This window comes from Lutra lutra, chromosome 6 (genome assembly GCF_902655055.1).
Source record: "Lutra lutra chromosome 6, mLutLut1.2, whole genome shotgun sequence".
NCBI classification, from domain to species: domain Eukaryota; kingdom Metazoa; phylum Chordata; class Mammalia; order Carnivora; family Mustelidae; genus Lutra; species Lutra lutra.
Window position 1 is genome coordinate 2,938,232 of NC_062283.1, and position 16,512 is coordinate 2,954,743.

A 16,512-nucleotide genomic window follows, 5' to 3' on the forward strand; every position below is an offset into this window, starting at 1 on the left:
ATACATAGAAAATCCCTGAATTTTTCAAAGTACACATTTAATAACTTCAAATTTTCAACACTGGCTTCAGAAAAGGTAACAGTACATAGCAAAATATCAGTTTCATATATCCTGCACTCTTTTATCATAATCTAACTGAAGGGCAATAGAAAGGACTTTTTAAAGATAGTAAAAATAAAACAATCTCATATGCTTGGAAACTAAAAGCATATTTCTAAATGGATTAGAATGTACATTGTTAAAGAAAGTAGGTAATAGAAATACCAATGAATAAACCTAACCAAGGAGGCAAAAGGCCTGTACTCTGAAAACCAAGAATTACTGATGAAGGAAATGAAAGATGACACACACAAATGGAAATACATTCCATGTTCATGGATTGGAGGAATTGATATCGTTAAATCGTCCATACTACTCAAAGCAATCTACAGAGTTACTGCGATTCTTAACAAAGTACTACCAGTAGTTTTCACAGAACTAGGATAAATAATCTTAAAATTTGTATGGAACCATAGAAGACCTCAAATAGCCAAAGCAATCTTGAGAAAGAAGAGTAAAGCTGGAAGTGTCAAAATCTCAGAGTTCAGGAAAAAACTACAAAGCTATAATAATCAAAACAGTATGGTCTTGGTACAAAAATAGATCAAAGGAACTGGATAAAGAGCTCAGAAATAAACCAAACTCTTATGGCCAATTAATCTAAGAAAAGGAGGCAAGAATATACAATGGGGAAATGACTCTTTCTTCAATAAGTGGTGCTGGGAAAACTGGAGAGCTACATACAAAAGAACAAAAGTGGACCACTTTCTTATACAATATACCAAAATAAACTCAAAATGGATTATAGACCTAAATGTGAGACCTGAAACCTTAAAGCTCTTAGAAGAAATCATAGGCAGTAATCTCTGATAATCTCTGTTTTCCATAGCAACATTTTTCTAGCCATATCTCCTGAGGCCAGGAAAACAAAAGCAAAAATAAACTATTGGGACTACATGTAAATAAAAGTCTTTTACACAGAGAGAGTAACCAACAACAAAACAAAAAGGCAACCTGCTGAATGGCAGAAGATACTTGCAAATGGTATGTCTGAAAAATTGTTAATATCCACAAAATATAAAGACTTATACAACTCAACACCAATAATAAAAATAAGATTGAAAAATGGACAGGTGAGATGTATAGACATTTTCTAATGAAGGGATACAAATGACCAACAGGCATGTGAGAAGATGCTCAAATCAGTAATCATCAGGGAAATACAAATTGAAACCAGAATGAGATACTGCCTTACACCTGTCAGAATGCCCAAAATAAAAAAAAGAAATAACCAGTGTTGAAGATATGGAGAAAAATGAACCCTCATGCTCTGTAGGTGGGAATGTAAATTGGTGCAGCCACTGTGAAAAACAGCATGGAGTTTCCTCAGAAACTTAAAAATAGAAATGCCATATGGTATAGCAAGTTCACTACTGAGTATTTACCGAAGAAAACAAAAACAGTGACTAGAAAAGATACATACACCCTTATATTTATTTTAGCACCATTTACAATAGCAAAGATGTGGAAGCAGCATCTATGTATCCATAGATGAATGGATACAGAAGATGTGGGTGTGTGTGTATATATATGTGTGGTGTGTGTCCATATGTAGAATGTAATATTAGCCATAAAAAAGAATGAGATCTTGCCATTTGTGACAATATGATAGATGGATGGACCTAGAGGGTATTATGCTACGTGAAATAAGCCAGACAGAGAAAGACAAATACCATATGATTTCACTTATATAAGACTCTGAACGACATAACAAATGAACAAACAATGAAACAAACAAGCAGAAACAGACCCATAAATGCAGAGAACAAACTGATGATTGCCAGAGGGGGGAAAAATGGGGGGATGGGCAAAATGGTAAAGGGGAGGGGGAGGAACAGGTTTCCAGTTGTGGAATAGATAAATCAGGCGGCTGGAAGGTACCGCATAGGGAATATAGCCAATGGCATTGTAATGTAATAGCTTGTATGCTGACAGATGGTGGCTACACTCATGGTAAACACAGCATAATGTATAGACTTGTCAAATCACTATGTTGTTAAAAAAGGTAAAAATAAAACAATATCAAATGCTTGGAAACTAAAAGCACACTTCTAAACACATGGATTAGAATGCATATCATGAGAGCAGTATGTAATATTTTGAGATATATATGAATAGGAATAATATATATAAAACTGTAGAATATATTTGTAGTGGTACTAAAAGGGAAATATATAATATTAAACACATATGTTAAGAAACAATAAACACTGAAGATATGTAAACTAGATATTCAACTAAAAAAGCTAGAATAGAAGTGGGAGTAGATTGAGAATCGGACTTAGAATCCTTAGAATCTTTTGTACTGTTGTGAATGATGTCTGGCTTTTTCATTTCAATTCCAGAGAGGTCATTGCTCATGTATAGAAAGGTCATGAATTGTTATGTGCTGCTTATATATCCACCAACCCTGTTGAACTCTTATGAGATCTAAATATTTCTAAATTCCCATGGATTTTTACATTGACATATTATTTTTAATTTGTCAACTTTAAAATTTAAGAAGAAAAATTAATAGAAAAACTAGGGATGATCCATAAACCAAAAGCTTGTTCTTTGAAAAACCTAATAATAGACAAGCCTCTAGCAAAACTAATTAGGAAAAAAAAATGTCTGTGCATATGGGGATGGGGGGCAGGGGTAGAGGGAAAATTATGGGAATAAAGAAGAGAATGTCACTACCAAAAGAAATGTCACTACCATGAAAATATTATGAATAAGTTTTACAAATGAAAAAAGAAAAGGATAGATTTTTTTATCCTTTTACATAGATAAAAGATTAACAGAAAAGGATAATTTTCAAGAAAAAATACTAAGTGATGAACAAGGTGAATAAGCAAATTATGATTATAAGGAAATATGATGGGCAATTTAAAACAAAAATCTCTTCTACGCCCTTCAACCCAAATGATGAAAAGCACAGTTGGGTTTTACAGGTTTAAGTGAAATTGAAGGAATCGATAATCCCAATTTTATAAAAGCTGTTTCAGTAGGAAATGGATCTCTTACCTTTTTTCTTTTGAAAATCTATAACCTATTATCAGGACTGAACAGGAACAATACAAAAAAAAAGACAGAAAATCATAGTTTTGTATTACTTATGAACATTTATTTTAAGAAAAGCTCCATTTAAAAAGCAAGCAAATGGAATCCAGGAAGTTATATTATTTAACATATAACAGTATATCAGTATAACAGTATCTCATATATTATTTAACATATAACAGTATATCATCAGTTTATTCCAAGAGTGGAGGAAAAGTTTAACATCATAAATCTGCCAGTGTAAGATATTAGTAGTGTAAAACTGTGGTCATCTCCATAGATACTGAAAAATTATTTGCTAGAATAGAATAATTTTTCATCATACATGTTTTCAACAAACTAGAACAAGAGGGAGTAGATGTTTATTTTATATGGAGTAGCTACAGCAAGCATAACATATAATGGCACGATTTTCGGATTCCTGAAAAGTTAAAAAAAAAAAAAAGGACAAAAGTTCTGTAGTACTACCCCCATTCCACATGGCACCAGGGCCCAGATAGCACCACGAGACAAGAAGTATAAAAAGGATAGAGAAAAATTCAATAAGGAAAAACTGTTATCTTTAGTTTTTGAAAACAATGTCAATAAAGAAAGCCACAAGACTCTATAAACATTTGATCTAATAGATCAAATTGAGAGCACAATAAAATTGAGATCTAATAGATCAAATAGAGCACAACAGGATTGATTAGTGGATATATGATCACCACATACAAATCATGGCTTTTGTATATATTAACAATACCCTCGTTGGAAACCAAGCAGGAAAACCAGACATCATTCCCATCAGTATTTCAGAGTCTAAGGAGTCTACGTCAAAGAAAAAAAATTCCAAATCTATACGAATAAACAATAAAATGTCCTTGAAGGACATAAAACAAGATTGATTTCATTTAAGAGACAGACATACACTGTACTATGTTTATGTTTTGTGATGACGCCATATGCTAGGATGTTCATAAATTCCAGAATAAACTAAAGTTTTTAATGTGAGGCCACAAAAGTGCACTGAAGTTTTGGTAACATTGTAAAATGCACATTCGTGAGCAAAAATAGTGAAGACGATTCTAAGAAAGGGAAGAAAGAAAAAAGAGAAAGAAAGAAAAGAGAGGAAAAAAAGGAAAGAATGTTAGGTTTTGATTTAGGACAGGCACTTTAAGAGGGGCTAGGGTCATCTTAGGGATATAGCCTTGATCTGTTAAAACTATTTTAAAGATTTTTTTTTAATTAATTAATTTATTTATTTGACAGACAGAGATCACAAGCAGGCAGAGAGGCAGGCAGTGAGAGAGGAGGAAGCAGGCTCCCTGCTGAGCAGAGAGCCCGATGCGGGGCTTGATCCCAGGACCCTGAGATCATGACCTGAGCCGAAGGCAGCGGCTTAACCCACTGAGTCACCCAGGCGCCCCTGTTAAAACTATTTTAATATTTGTTCCAGTGTTTATAAGTCAGGCTGAGAAGAGGGCTCAGAGTAGCCTGGCTAGAGTTTGGTCTAAACTTTACCTGTTGTCACTTGAATTAATTGCGAATGTAAGGTTACCAAGAGATGTCTTTAGTGTAGTGGGTTAGGACAAGGACCCCGGGTCAAAATCAGAATCCCCCCTGCCACTTACTAACTGTATGACATGGGGTAAGTATAATTTTAAGATTGAGATGACTCCATATACATGCGGGTAATTGGGATAATAGTTCACAAGTGTGTTATGAGAATTACACGATTCACATCTGGAAAGAACTGGGAAATGTATCTGGGTATTTGCAAACAACAACAAACGAGTTTTTAAGGTAAATAAAAATAACTGGGAAGTACAGTGTGTTACCTGCTCCCAAGGCTTCACTCTTTTGTGGAACCTAGGGACTTCTGACTTCTTGGACCTCTTCCTCAACTAAAATAATAACAATTAATAACATTATTAGAATTACAAAAAGGTTAATTTATTGACATTCTATATTAGAGCGTTTTGGTCAATGTCACAGTTTATATTTATCTTCTGACTTCGGAAGAAGTTAAAATTTTGATGCGCCTCAAAAAGTACCCTGGGGCCTGTGCCCACTGTGCCGAATGGATGGAGGACTGCGTGCACCTGACCATGAAATTTAAAAAAACAAAACAAAACAGAATTACCAAGTAGAGAATTATTATCCACACACACATACATACACGCGCACACGAAATGCTCTAGAAATCTGCGGACCAGGAGTACCGGGTGTGCAAGCCGGCTGCCCCGCGGACGTCCCGTGAGGGTCCCTCGGCCACTACAGAAGAGGGACGGGGCCGGCTCACCCACAGCCGGGCAGGAGGGACCCCGGGACACTCCTGTCCTGCTGCTCGGGCGGGTCAGCACTCGGCTCGGCGCTCTTCTCTGCGGACCGCCCAGTGTCCAGTGGCGAAGGTCCAGCCTCAGCTCCACGAGCCCGGGTGACCAGCCTCTGCGCACCAGCAGGGGGCGCCGCGGGAACCCGCCCAGCCGAAGGCGACCGGAAGCAGCCGGAAGGCGCGCGACCACGCGAGGGAGCCGGAAGGACGTAATGTGACGTAAGGCTCGTTGGGGCAATGGGCGGGACGGGTGCGGAGAAACGGCCCAATGAGGGGGCGGTGTGGAGGGCGTGGCCAGGAGACGGGGATGAGGGGGAGGGGCTTGCCGGGCCTCAGAACGCTTGCGCGGACGCTGAGGGTGACTGTGGCGGTTGCCAGTTGGTAGGACTCTTCAGTTCCAGTTTACACCTGAGTGTGACTGCGTTGGTGTTTGGTACTAGTATTTCAAGGAAATCCCCTCTTTTGGTTGAAATCACAGTTCTCTGGCGCGAGTCCCCGGACCGGCAGCTTCAGCAGCACCTGGGTAATAGAGTAACGCAAACAATCGGATCCTGCTAGAGATCTAGCGGGTCAGAATCCGGGAGGTGGGGCCCAGTAGTTTACAGACTACTTCAGGTGATTTGGGTGCACGCTGAAGTTTGGGACTGCTTTGAAGTGTCGTGTTTCCCTTAGTTCCGATGCTGGGGGTGACTCCGCCAGTGGCAGCTGAGCTAAACCAAGCTGTTTACCTTCCACAGGGCTTAGGTCTTACCCACTCAGACGTGGACGCCAGAGGATAAAGTGAAAAATAAATTGTATGTCTGGAAAGGCGAGATCTAGGAGGATTGGACTCAACACTGAATGCAGAATTCTATGTCTCCAGATTTTAGTACTCATAACATCTCATCTACAGACGTGTGGCCCTCACTTAGACTTCTCCATCAAAGGTACTGGTGGTAAATAACGAATTCCCAGTCGCTGGGCCTGTAAGGAATTCTATTTTTACAATAAAAACAAAAAATAAAATGAAAAGCCAAACACTGTTTGGGCTCCTCCACTTAGCTAAGGCTCTCCTGATGAGGCAATGTACAGCAAACCAGGATTGGATCTGGGCAGAATATTCACATTAACCAATCATTTTCAGGCAGATCACTTTTCATACTTCGTAATTTCTGTGAGCTGATTCCTTTACTGTTTGCATTCATTTTTTTCTCTGCATTCATACGTCTCCCCTAACTGAAGAAATAAAGAGTTAGGTGTTTTTGCCATTAGCATTAACATTTGGTATACAAGGTAGTTGTTTTTACGTGTGCTCATATAACTCTCTTTAAATGCTACCTACACTTTAGTCATCGTTTGCATGATCAGATAATGAGTCACATCATGTTTAGTCAAGAGATATTCCTGAACAAAATGATCTTTGTTCCAAAACTCCAACTATCTTTGTTGGGGATTTAACTACTTGGTATTCGAGTAGTTCAAAGGCTCATATTTTCCTTGAGTCTTTGACCTAAAGAGAATTGGCTACTCTAATTCTCATTTTAATTCAAGGAAAATGTAATAGTCGCTAACAATTGTTAAGTGATTACAAAATATCCACACCTGATTTAAGAGCTTTGCATGACTTACCTCAATCCTTAAAATAATTCTAAGATATAAAATGATACTTCTTTTTTCTTATATAAATGGGGAAAGTGAGACTCAGAAACGGGGTCACTCATTCTGCTGAGCCATTGCAACAACTCAGCTCTGACCTCTCCCTGTTGTTACAGATGCATGTGTCCTTTAGTTATGATTGCTGCAAATCATCATTGAGAGCCCACCATGTGTCTGGAACAGCCTTAGGCCTTAGGGAGTCAGCAGCATAAAATCTAACCCTATCCAGGGGAGTTTACAGTCTAAAGAATGGGAGGAGGAAATAATACTCAAATTCATGTCAGTTTTGCTAAGTGTAATGAAGAAGAATGAACAGAATAAGTTAAGAATGGGATAGAAGGGCGCCATCTTACTTGGGCTGGTCAGAGAGTGTCTCCCAGATGTGGTTGTGTTGTAATCCATCCACTCACCCCGACACCCAAGAAATGTGGGGAGTCTAACAGGTGTGTAACAGGTGGTACACCCAGATAAAGCATCCCAAACATGACGAGATCTATCCCCTCATCTCACTCTTTCCCTTTCAGCTTTCTCCGACTAGCATTCTCTGGCTTCTCTTGGGTCTTCAGGCTCTGTCTCTCCTTTCATAGTAGCCATTTGCTTCTTCCGTTCTTTTTCTGAGTCTCTCTCCAATTCTCTCACCTTTATTCTTCCCCCTATGCTCCTCCGTCTTTCCTAAAAAGTAGCCATAACTTGGATGTGAGACATAATGTTTTGTACTGACGAAACACAGCTTAACCTTCATGGTTGAACTTTTAGACAAAATTCTAAAATGTTAGTCCTTCACTTTTCCACAATTCCTGTTCCTTATCCATGATAGCAGGTGTCACGGTTATGAAAGGAAAAGTCACTCAAATGCTGCTGTTCAAGTAAAGCAAAGAGAGCCTTTTTTCACGTGTAGCGCCACGCACTCAAGCCAGCAAAATGAAGGTCAGGAACTCAGAACTTCCCCCAACATGATCTCCACTTCTCCTCAGTTTTCTTTCCTGCAGCCAGGGTTTGGAAGGCAGTTGGGAGTATAAGTCAAGGAGGAGACTGCTGAAGCCGTTCACCTGAATAAAGTACAAAAAATAGCCTTCAATAAGAACACTGCGTATAAAACTTTTGGGTTCACAGTCGATCTAAATAGCCAAAACTATGGGACAGAATTATCAAAAAAATCAGATAGTTGGAGAATTCAAGTTATGGTCAATGACAGATATCTAACTCATAAAAATGTGGATTTTCTTAGGACTATGTGTGTGGTAAAGCAGTAACGTTATCCAAAGGAAGGTGTAGCCTTTGCCCTTTGCTGGGAGGTGATGTCTGGGCCCTTGGAATGTCCTGCAGCATGAGAGTATCTGTTTAGGAAGAGGCCTTGGGCTGCATGGGAGAGTGTAATAATGTCCTTTGTGTTGGGAGCTTTGGGCCATGTGGCGTCGGGACCGCGGGCTAAAAGATTGAGCATGTGGACAGTCAAACATGTTTATGTGATAAAGGCCTGTAGTTGGCAAAGTGTATTGTGTTGTTGTAATGTTGTGTTGCAGGAGGCATTAACACTCCCCACACCCACAAAGGAAAAGGATTACTAGAAGCTCTGAGTTGGGACCCCTTAGAGACTCTGTTCATGTACCTTGGCTTATTTAAAACAAAAACAAAAACAAAAACTTTTAAATTTAATTTAATTAACATATTGTGTATTATTAGTTTCTGAGGTAGAATTTAGTGATTCATCAGTTGCATAGAACACCCAATGCTCATTCCATCAAGTGGCTGCTATAATGCCCATCACCCAGTCATCAAATCCCCCCACCCACCGCACTCCAGCAACCCACACTTCGTTTCCTAGAGTTAAGTCTTTTATGGTTTGCCTCCCTCTCTGTTTTCATCTTATTTTATTTCTTTCTTCCCTTCCTCTATGTTCTGTTTCTTAAAATTCCACATAGGAGTGAAATTAACTTGTTTTTAATCAGTATCCCTTTGATATAATAAACCCCAACCTTGACTATAATAACTTTTAGTGAATTCTGTGAGCCATCTGTGAGAATTACCAAATAGGAGGATGGTTTTGGATGTCAGACATGAGGGCAGTCTAATGGGACTGTTCCTTAACTTTTCACTATGTCACAATGATATTAGTATTACTATATTCTGTTTATTACTTACATATTTGGATGAATATTTTGCCTTAATGATTTTTGTAGTTCCCATATGAACCCAGTTCTTTTCACCTGCCAGCATATTTCCACAGAGTGATAAATACTTTTTTAGGTCTTAGTGGCTGATGATTTAAAAAAAAAAAAAAAAGCAAGCAATTAGCTATAAGTTTCTTTGATGGTCTACAAACCTAAGGGCTCCAGAAGGTCAAGAACAACTTCATCTCTCTTTATATCTCTAGTGCCTGACCCAGAGGCATTTGATGACTACCTCTTGAATGACTGATTTATAAGAAATATTCTGAATCATTGCCATGGTACAGTTGAATAGGGAATTTTGATATGTGTCAAGGATATCCTTAAAGATCTTCATGACTAAATTATGCTCTTTAATTTCTTCTTTTAAAACATCCTTTTGCTACCTCTTAATCTGTTACCTTGCACTTTGAACATGGTAGGTTATTTTTAAGTATGACTCATTCATCAATTCAGATTCTACATTTGAAATAATTTAGCTTTAATTTCTTGTTCAACTGCAAATTTTATTAATTTATGTTTTTCCATATTGTTCATTTCTTATATTTTCATAAGCCAAAGTATTTTCTAGGGCTGTTCCTTTCTATTGTATTTATTTTCACTTTTGTTTTTTTTTCTCACACCTGTCAGTTTTGTTGGACATTCCTACAAGCATCATGAATGGGAGATTTGCTGTGCAGGTAGCTGGTTAGGAGTTCTCAGATGAATTCATTCAGTTAATTCAGTATTTTCTCTAAGTACCTGCAACGTGCTGGTTTTATGTAACTGTACAGACCACTGTTTGGTCCCTTACAATCTCAGGAAAAGTCCCTCAGGACATCATGTGGGAGGTTGATTGGTTTTTGTCTCTGTGGTTAATGGTCAGTGTAGTCTAATTCCTGAAATTCCTAACGAGCCACCACTTATCAAAGTATTAGGTTCAGGGGCGCCTGGGTGGCTCAGTGGGTTAAGCCTCTGCCTTCGGCTAACGTCATGATCCCAGGGTCCTGGGATCGAGCCCCGAATATGGCTCTCTGCTCAGTAGGGAGCCTGCTTCCCCCCTCTCTCTGCCTGCCTCTCTGCCTATTTGTGGTCTCTGTCTGTCAAATAAATAAATAAAATCTTAAAAAAAAATAAAGAACAATCTTCCTTCCCACCTTCAAAAAAAAGAAAAAAAAAGTGTTCGGTCCAGGTGATCATACAGCTGATTTCTATCTACTCTTTAAGGCACAAGTACTGTTTACAGTCAAGTATTAAAGCACAAGAGAGATGAAGCGGCGATGTGCACTGTGTACACAAATGTACTCCCCTTACCTTGAAAGGTGGAGCCAGGTCCCTTCTGAATATACGCCGCATTTAAGTGACTTGCTTCTAATGAATAGAAAGTGGCAGAAGTGACAGCGTGTGACATTTGAAACTAGGCCACAGAGACTGTGGCTAATCCCTCCCCCACTCTCTCTATGATTTGTCTTTGTGGAAGAGAGTCCATTAGCCCTCCTGAGCGGTCCACGTGGCAGGGCACGGAGGTCCTACTGAGGTCCTCCTGCCAAGAGCCAGCAGGAACGTGGGTAGCATGGGAGTGAGCGACTTTGGAAGGGGACCCTCCAGACACATTCAAGCCTTCAGGTGACTGCAGCCCATGTTTACGTCTTGACTCCAACCTCATGAGAGACCCTGGTCAGAACCTCCCAGCAAGTCACTTCTGGATTCCCGACAACCCAGAAACAAAATGAGATAATAAATGTTCGTTGATTGAAGCTGCTGAGTTTTTAGGTAGTTTGTTACACAGCAGTAGAGAATAGAGGAAGGACCACAATTAAGCTTTTGACATTATCCTAATCCTAATGACATCATGTCCATGGATGAACCCCAAAGAGAAAATCACAGTGATTTTTATTTGTGAACAGAGGAGGTAAAATACTTCTGAAACACTAAAATGTGTGCATATTTAAGATAATATTATTTATTATAATATAATATTACATATATAATATTATAATAATATTGTTTAAGATAATAATAGAACACGACCAAATAAAATTTGTCCTGGGAATGCAAGTATGGAGTAACATTAGGAAATCTACCTGTACTGCACTGTAGCAGGATAAAGGAGGAAAAGCACATGATTCCATCAAATCCAACAGTTCACATAGCATTCCTAGTAAGTACTCTTCAGATATCTTTAGAAGGAAACTAATCAACACATACAGATTACACGCTCACATTTGCACTCAGGCAAACAAGGTTTTCACAAGGCATGAACTACCAAAGCCACTTCCATGAGAAGGAAGACAAAGACAGTGATGTCTGCTAGCGCACCTAACATGGCAAATAGTTTGTGATTTTAGCTAACGCAATAACTTGATAAAAGTAATTAACAGAAATAGACATAGGAAAGAAAACTTTTGATTTGCTAGAGATAGTATTATGTGTAATGAAAATGAAAACAGGCCTTTAAATCATTAAATATTGATTAGAATTGACAAAAGTTTAGTAATCAAATAGATATAAGGTGCATGTAAATAATTTCTCAACCCCCCCCCCCCGAATTTATAACAGTTTTTCAGTCTGATGTCATGTGCCAGAAGCGATTAGAAAGCAGAACCTTGTGAACATCGGCCTTACATTTGTTGGGAGAATTTATGGGGCTTAGTTTACAGTGTGACAGCATATCCCCACATTGGTTTATGAGTTTCACTCTATTTCATTTTTCATTACATGCGTAATCCGTCAACTCTTAAAAAGTCTCAGCTATGATCTTTGAACATTCACACCAGTACCATTCTCTCTGGTTCTTTCTGGTACCCTGATTAGACATATGATAGCCAAATTTACTCCTAATTCCAGATCTTTTAAATTACTTTTTCACATTTTTCTCTCCGCATTTTGGATCAACTCTGCTTACAGAGTTCATGTAAATTCTTCATCTGGGGTCAATTGACTATTTGGCCTATCCAGCAAGCCTTTAATTTAATTTTCTTATGATTAATATACAGATAGATTCATTTGTAGAATTTGTGTTTGGTTCTTTCAAATCTTTTTGGAAAATTCTTTGTATACTTAGTCCCTCAGCATATTTCAAACAGTCCTTTTTTTTTTTAATATTTGTTAAAGATTTTGTTTATTTATTTGACAGAGAGAGATCACAAATAGGCAGAGAGGCAGGCAGAGAGAGAGGAGGAAGCAGGCTCCCCGCTGAGCAGAGAGCCTGACTCAGGGCTTGATCCCAGCACGCTGGGATCATGACCTGAGCCAAAGGCAGAGGCTTAACCTACTGAGCCACCCAGGTGCCCCCCCTTTTAAAATATATTAACGTAAGCAATGTGAAGTCTGTTTCTTTTTATTCCTTTTGTTTCCAATTGTGTGCCTCTCTGATTCTTGATCAGTGTCTTGTTGAATTGTGTGTTGATTTGGGTTTTGAAGTTGCTCCTGCATGCTCTTTGTTATCTTACCTGTGGGGATTTGTTGAGACCTCCACAGAGGATCTGTATTTGCATTTACCAGGTGCTCAGGGGTGTAAATCGAGCTTGGGATATCCCTAAATTAATTCTCAGGCTGTTTGTTCTGAATCTCTGTGATTTTAATGGCAGAAACAAGTGAGTTGTAGTCCAAATTCTCGGTGGCAGAATCCACCTCGCTCAGCACCCAGACTCAGGGCACACTGTTTTTGCGATTCTCCATGGTGTGTGGGTATGGGTGTGTGTGTGTGTGTGTGTGTGTGTGTGTGTGTGTGTGTTCATTTCCAGTTCATCCTACTGTGAGGATGTAACCGGTGAGGTTGTCAGCTACACCAGGAAAGATTTCTCATCAGTGTTCTTGGTGAACTCTGAACCACTGGTTGCTTACCTCCTGGCCCTTTCCTCTAGATCCACGGCTTCTTTCCCCAGATTTCTTTTCCCCACAATAATCCATTCCCCAGCAGCAGGAACCTTTTATGCCACAGGACCTTGTGCAGCAGAAGCGACATCCTGCCAGGGAGGGCTTCCCTTCCCTTTCTCCCTCCTCAGTCCTTGCTTCCCATGGACAGGGGGAATGAGTCCAGGGTACTGAGAAGGGGCCCTTGGTCCTGGGGTAACTATTGCCCAGTCAGTCAGACACCTTATGGGAATAAGTAGTGGGGCTTCTCTCTCGTGACCTGGAGAGCTTTATAGCTAAATGCTGCCAGAAGACTAAATAAAACAGGACTTCCTAGGAGAGAAGCTATAGTAGGTGATGGGATTTGAAGGCCTTAGACAGGACAACTTCCCTTTCCTGTCCCTCTGTGCCCTTGGATTACAGCACAGACTCCCCCCACGCACACCACCTCCCACCTTGGCCCCGCCAGCTGAAGGGGAGCAATTGCAAAGGTCCCAGAAAAGCCTATGTAAGATTTCCGTGAAAACTCATATTGTCTTCAGCTTTTTTCAGTATTACCTATCTGTAAGCTAAAAAAAAAGAAAAGCTCTGAGCAGAACAAAGTTTTCAGAGACTACCCTTTCTGCATCCGGTAAGAGAGCCTTTCCAAGTCCTTGAACATCACGATTAATTTGGAGCCCCGAACACGGAAACGAGACCTCTACCCTTGGAATGGTATTTCCATTTAAAATTGATATTTAGTTTTGTGAAACTAAAGAAATAATGCCTGACCAGAACCGTTTTTGTTGTGTGCGCTTCATTTTTGGTGGGTAATGTAACTAACCGGAAAACATACTTGCTACGCAGCCCTAACTGGAAATTAAAGTTCTAGCCAGATTCAAATTTAGGAGACATCCGAGAATAGCTCTCGGAATAAGGATTACAGCTCATTTATTGAGAGCATGCGTGGCTCTGAAAAGAGCCTTTGGGGTTGGATGACAGGATGCTTACTTGGCGGGCTCACTTGGAGCTGGTGTACTTGGTGACGGCCTTGGTGCCCTCGGACACGGCGTGCTTGGCCAGCTCCCCGGGCAGCAGCAGGCGCACGGCCGTCTGGATCTCCCTGGACGTGATGGTCGAGCGCTTGTTGTAGTGCGCCAGGCGGGACGCCTCGCCCGCGATGCGCTCGAAGATGTCGTTGACGAACGAGTTCATGATGCCCATGGCCTTGGACGAGATGCCCGTGTCGGGGTGCACCTGCTTCAGCACCTTGTACACGTACACCGAGTAGCTCTCCTTGCGGCTGCGTTTGCGCTTCTTGCCGTCCTTCTTCTGCGCCTTGGTCACCGCCTTCTTGGAGCCCTTCTTCGGGGCCGGCGCCGACTTGGTGGGCTCAGGCATCCTAGCGTCAAGTTAGAACAGTAGAACTAAGAGCTAGAAAAATAATCCGGCGCGCTAAAGCCCCGTTTATTTATAGATGCGGTATTCAAATGAGGTTAGCAAGATTTCGTTCCCGATTGGATTAATTTTAGTGTGTCGTCACAAATGCGAATGTAAAAGAGATTTGCAGGTCTGGCTTTTCATTGGCTGCTTTATTACTTTGCTTCGACCCAATGAGAAGACCTAGAGTAGGCTGCCCAAAGCTACTATAAATACGCCTGCGAAGCTCTTGCATTGTAGATTTCACAGGGAACCAATGAAACTTTTGTGAATTTAGCTTTCAGGTATTTTGATGTAGACAGCTCGGTGCGGACAAATATGGCTTTCTACGTGGAGTCTGGGCACTGTATTGCGGGATACCTGGTGGCCCTGCTGAGGTCCCAGAAGGTACCGAGTTAACGCTCATGCGGATACTCATTAAGAAGCACATTACTAAAAAAAAAAAAAAAAAAAAAAAAAAAGAAGCACATTACTTCCTGGCCGCCAACCTAATGGATTTACGAGCAGGAGCTCTGCAATGTGCCGAGGTGCTTAACACCTTTATGCTAATACTTTGTCTTTACTGGGGGAAAAAAAAAAAAAAGTGCCTACGAAAGCTGTCCCGGATCGTTTTCCCTCCCCGCACGGTCACTTCCCTTCTCGCAGTCAGTGTGCGCGAATTCATTTCTCTGCAGCGGAGAAAAAGGAAAGGAGCGGGAACGAACACTCGGCGAACCGCATAGGGACATCAGCGATGTTCCATGGATCTACAACTCCCCAAACCGTTCAGGTCCTCGAGGGGCCGCCTGTGGCTGCACCTCATTGCGGTGAGAACCACCTCCCTGCGCTGGAGGTGCCGCCCCTCCGCGGAGCGTCTGTCCTCCCGCCACGCCCCCTACGAATGTGTGCAACAGCTCTTTTCCTGAGGTCTGGGGTGGCTCTGAAAAGAGCCTTTGGGTTGTGTTGAGCTTCAAAGCAGTTAGCCAAAGAAACTTATTTCTTCTTAGCTGCCGCCTTCTTTGGCTTGGCTGCCTTGGGTTTGGCGGTCTTTGGCTTGGCCGCCTTAGGTTTCACCGCTTTGGCCTTCGCAGGGCTCTTGGGTGCCTTCTTGGGCTTGGCTGCTTTCGCTTTTTTCGGGCTCTTTGCTTTTTTGGCTCCTGCAGCCGCCGCGGGCTTCTTCGCCTTCTTTGGGGTCTTCTTGGCGCTCTTCTTGGGGGCGCTGGCCCCCGCGGCCTTCTTGGGCTTCTTGGCCGCCCCGGCCGCCTTCTTGGGCTTGGCCGCGCCCGCCTTCTTGGCCTTGGGCTTGGCCTCGCCGGAGGCCGCCTTCTTGTTGAGCTTGAAGGAGCCCGAGGCGCCGGTGCCCTTGGTCTGCACCAGGGTGCCCTTGCTCACCAGGCTCTTGAGGCCCAGCTTGATGCGGCTGTTGTTCTTCTCCACGTCGTAGCCGGCGGCCGCCAGCGCCTTCTTGAGCGCCGCCAGGGACACGCCGCTGCGCTCCTTGGACGCGGCGACGGCCTTGGTAATGAGCTCGGACACCGGGGGCCCGGACGCCTTGCGCTTGGCGGCACCGGCGGACTTGCGGGCCTTCTTCTTCACGGGCGTCTTCTCGGCGGGAGCCGGAGCGGCGGGCGCGGCGGGCGCAGTCTCGGACATGCTGAAGGCGGGCGCGGAGAGAGCAAGTCGAGCCGGAAGCAGAGGCACTGGCCGGGACTCGGGCCGCGCCGCTGCGCCCTCCCGTTTATATAGGGCGGAGCTGCGCGGTGATTGGTGCGCTGTCCAGCCCGCCTCGCTGGCAGCCGCAGAGTGTCCTCTCGGATCCCGAGTTGTGTTTGTTACACCTCAAAAAATGCCAAAAATATCAAAATTCTCTACATCGAATCGCTCGGTTTTTCTCACAAAATGATCCCCGAAGCCTCAGGCTTCACGCTGGTTTCAAATTATGAAGAAAGCACAAAGCTTTATGCCAAAAACTTGCAATATTTCCCGCCGTGCTCTTCAAATTTCAACTCAGAGAAA

At 41.9% G+C, this 16,512-nt stretch overlaps 2 protein-coding genes across 5 annotated transcripts in view; both read right to left on the reverse strand.

The window, feature by feature from the left end:
- The window catches only part of LOC125102057 (histone H2B type 1-M), a 39,684-nt gene extending 25,193 nt beyond the window's left edge, over nt 1-14,491 (reverse strand). Inside the window, exons 1-3 of one of the 4 annotated variants that reach the window (XR_007128012.1) lie at nt 14,089-14,491; nt 7,450-8,145; nt 6,310-6,424 (exon numbers count right to left, since the gene is read on the reverse strand). Coding sequence is in view for 3 of the 4 variants with exons in the window: in XM_047732753.1 (XP_047588709.1) it covers nt 14,098-14,478 (381 nt within the window). In the remaining variant the exon portion in view is untranslated. Of the gene's footprint in view, nt 1-6,309; nt 6,425-7,376; nt 8,146-14,088 lie in introns of those variants that run through there. The other 3 variants (XM_047732753.1, XM_047732754.1, XM_047732757.1) reach the window with 3 other exon arrangements.
- Nucleotides 14,492-15,086: 595 nt separating this feature from the next.
- H1-4 (H1.4 linker histone, cluster member) lies at nt 15,087-16,216 on the reverse strand. Its single transcript, XM_047732711.1, has one exon. The coding sequence runs from the start codon at nt 16,147-16,149 to the stop codon at nt 15,490-15,492; it is 660 nt and encodes a 219-aa protein (XP_047588667.1). The 5' UTR covers nt 16,150-16,216; the 3' UTR covers nt 15,087-15,489.
- Nucleotides 16,217-16,512: the final 296 nt, after the last annotated feature.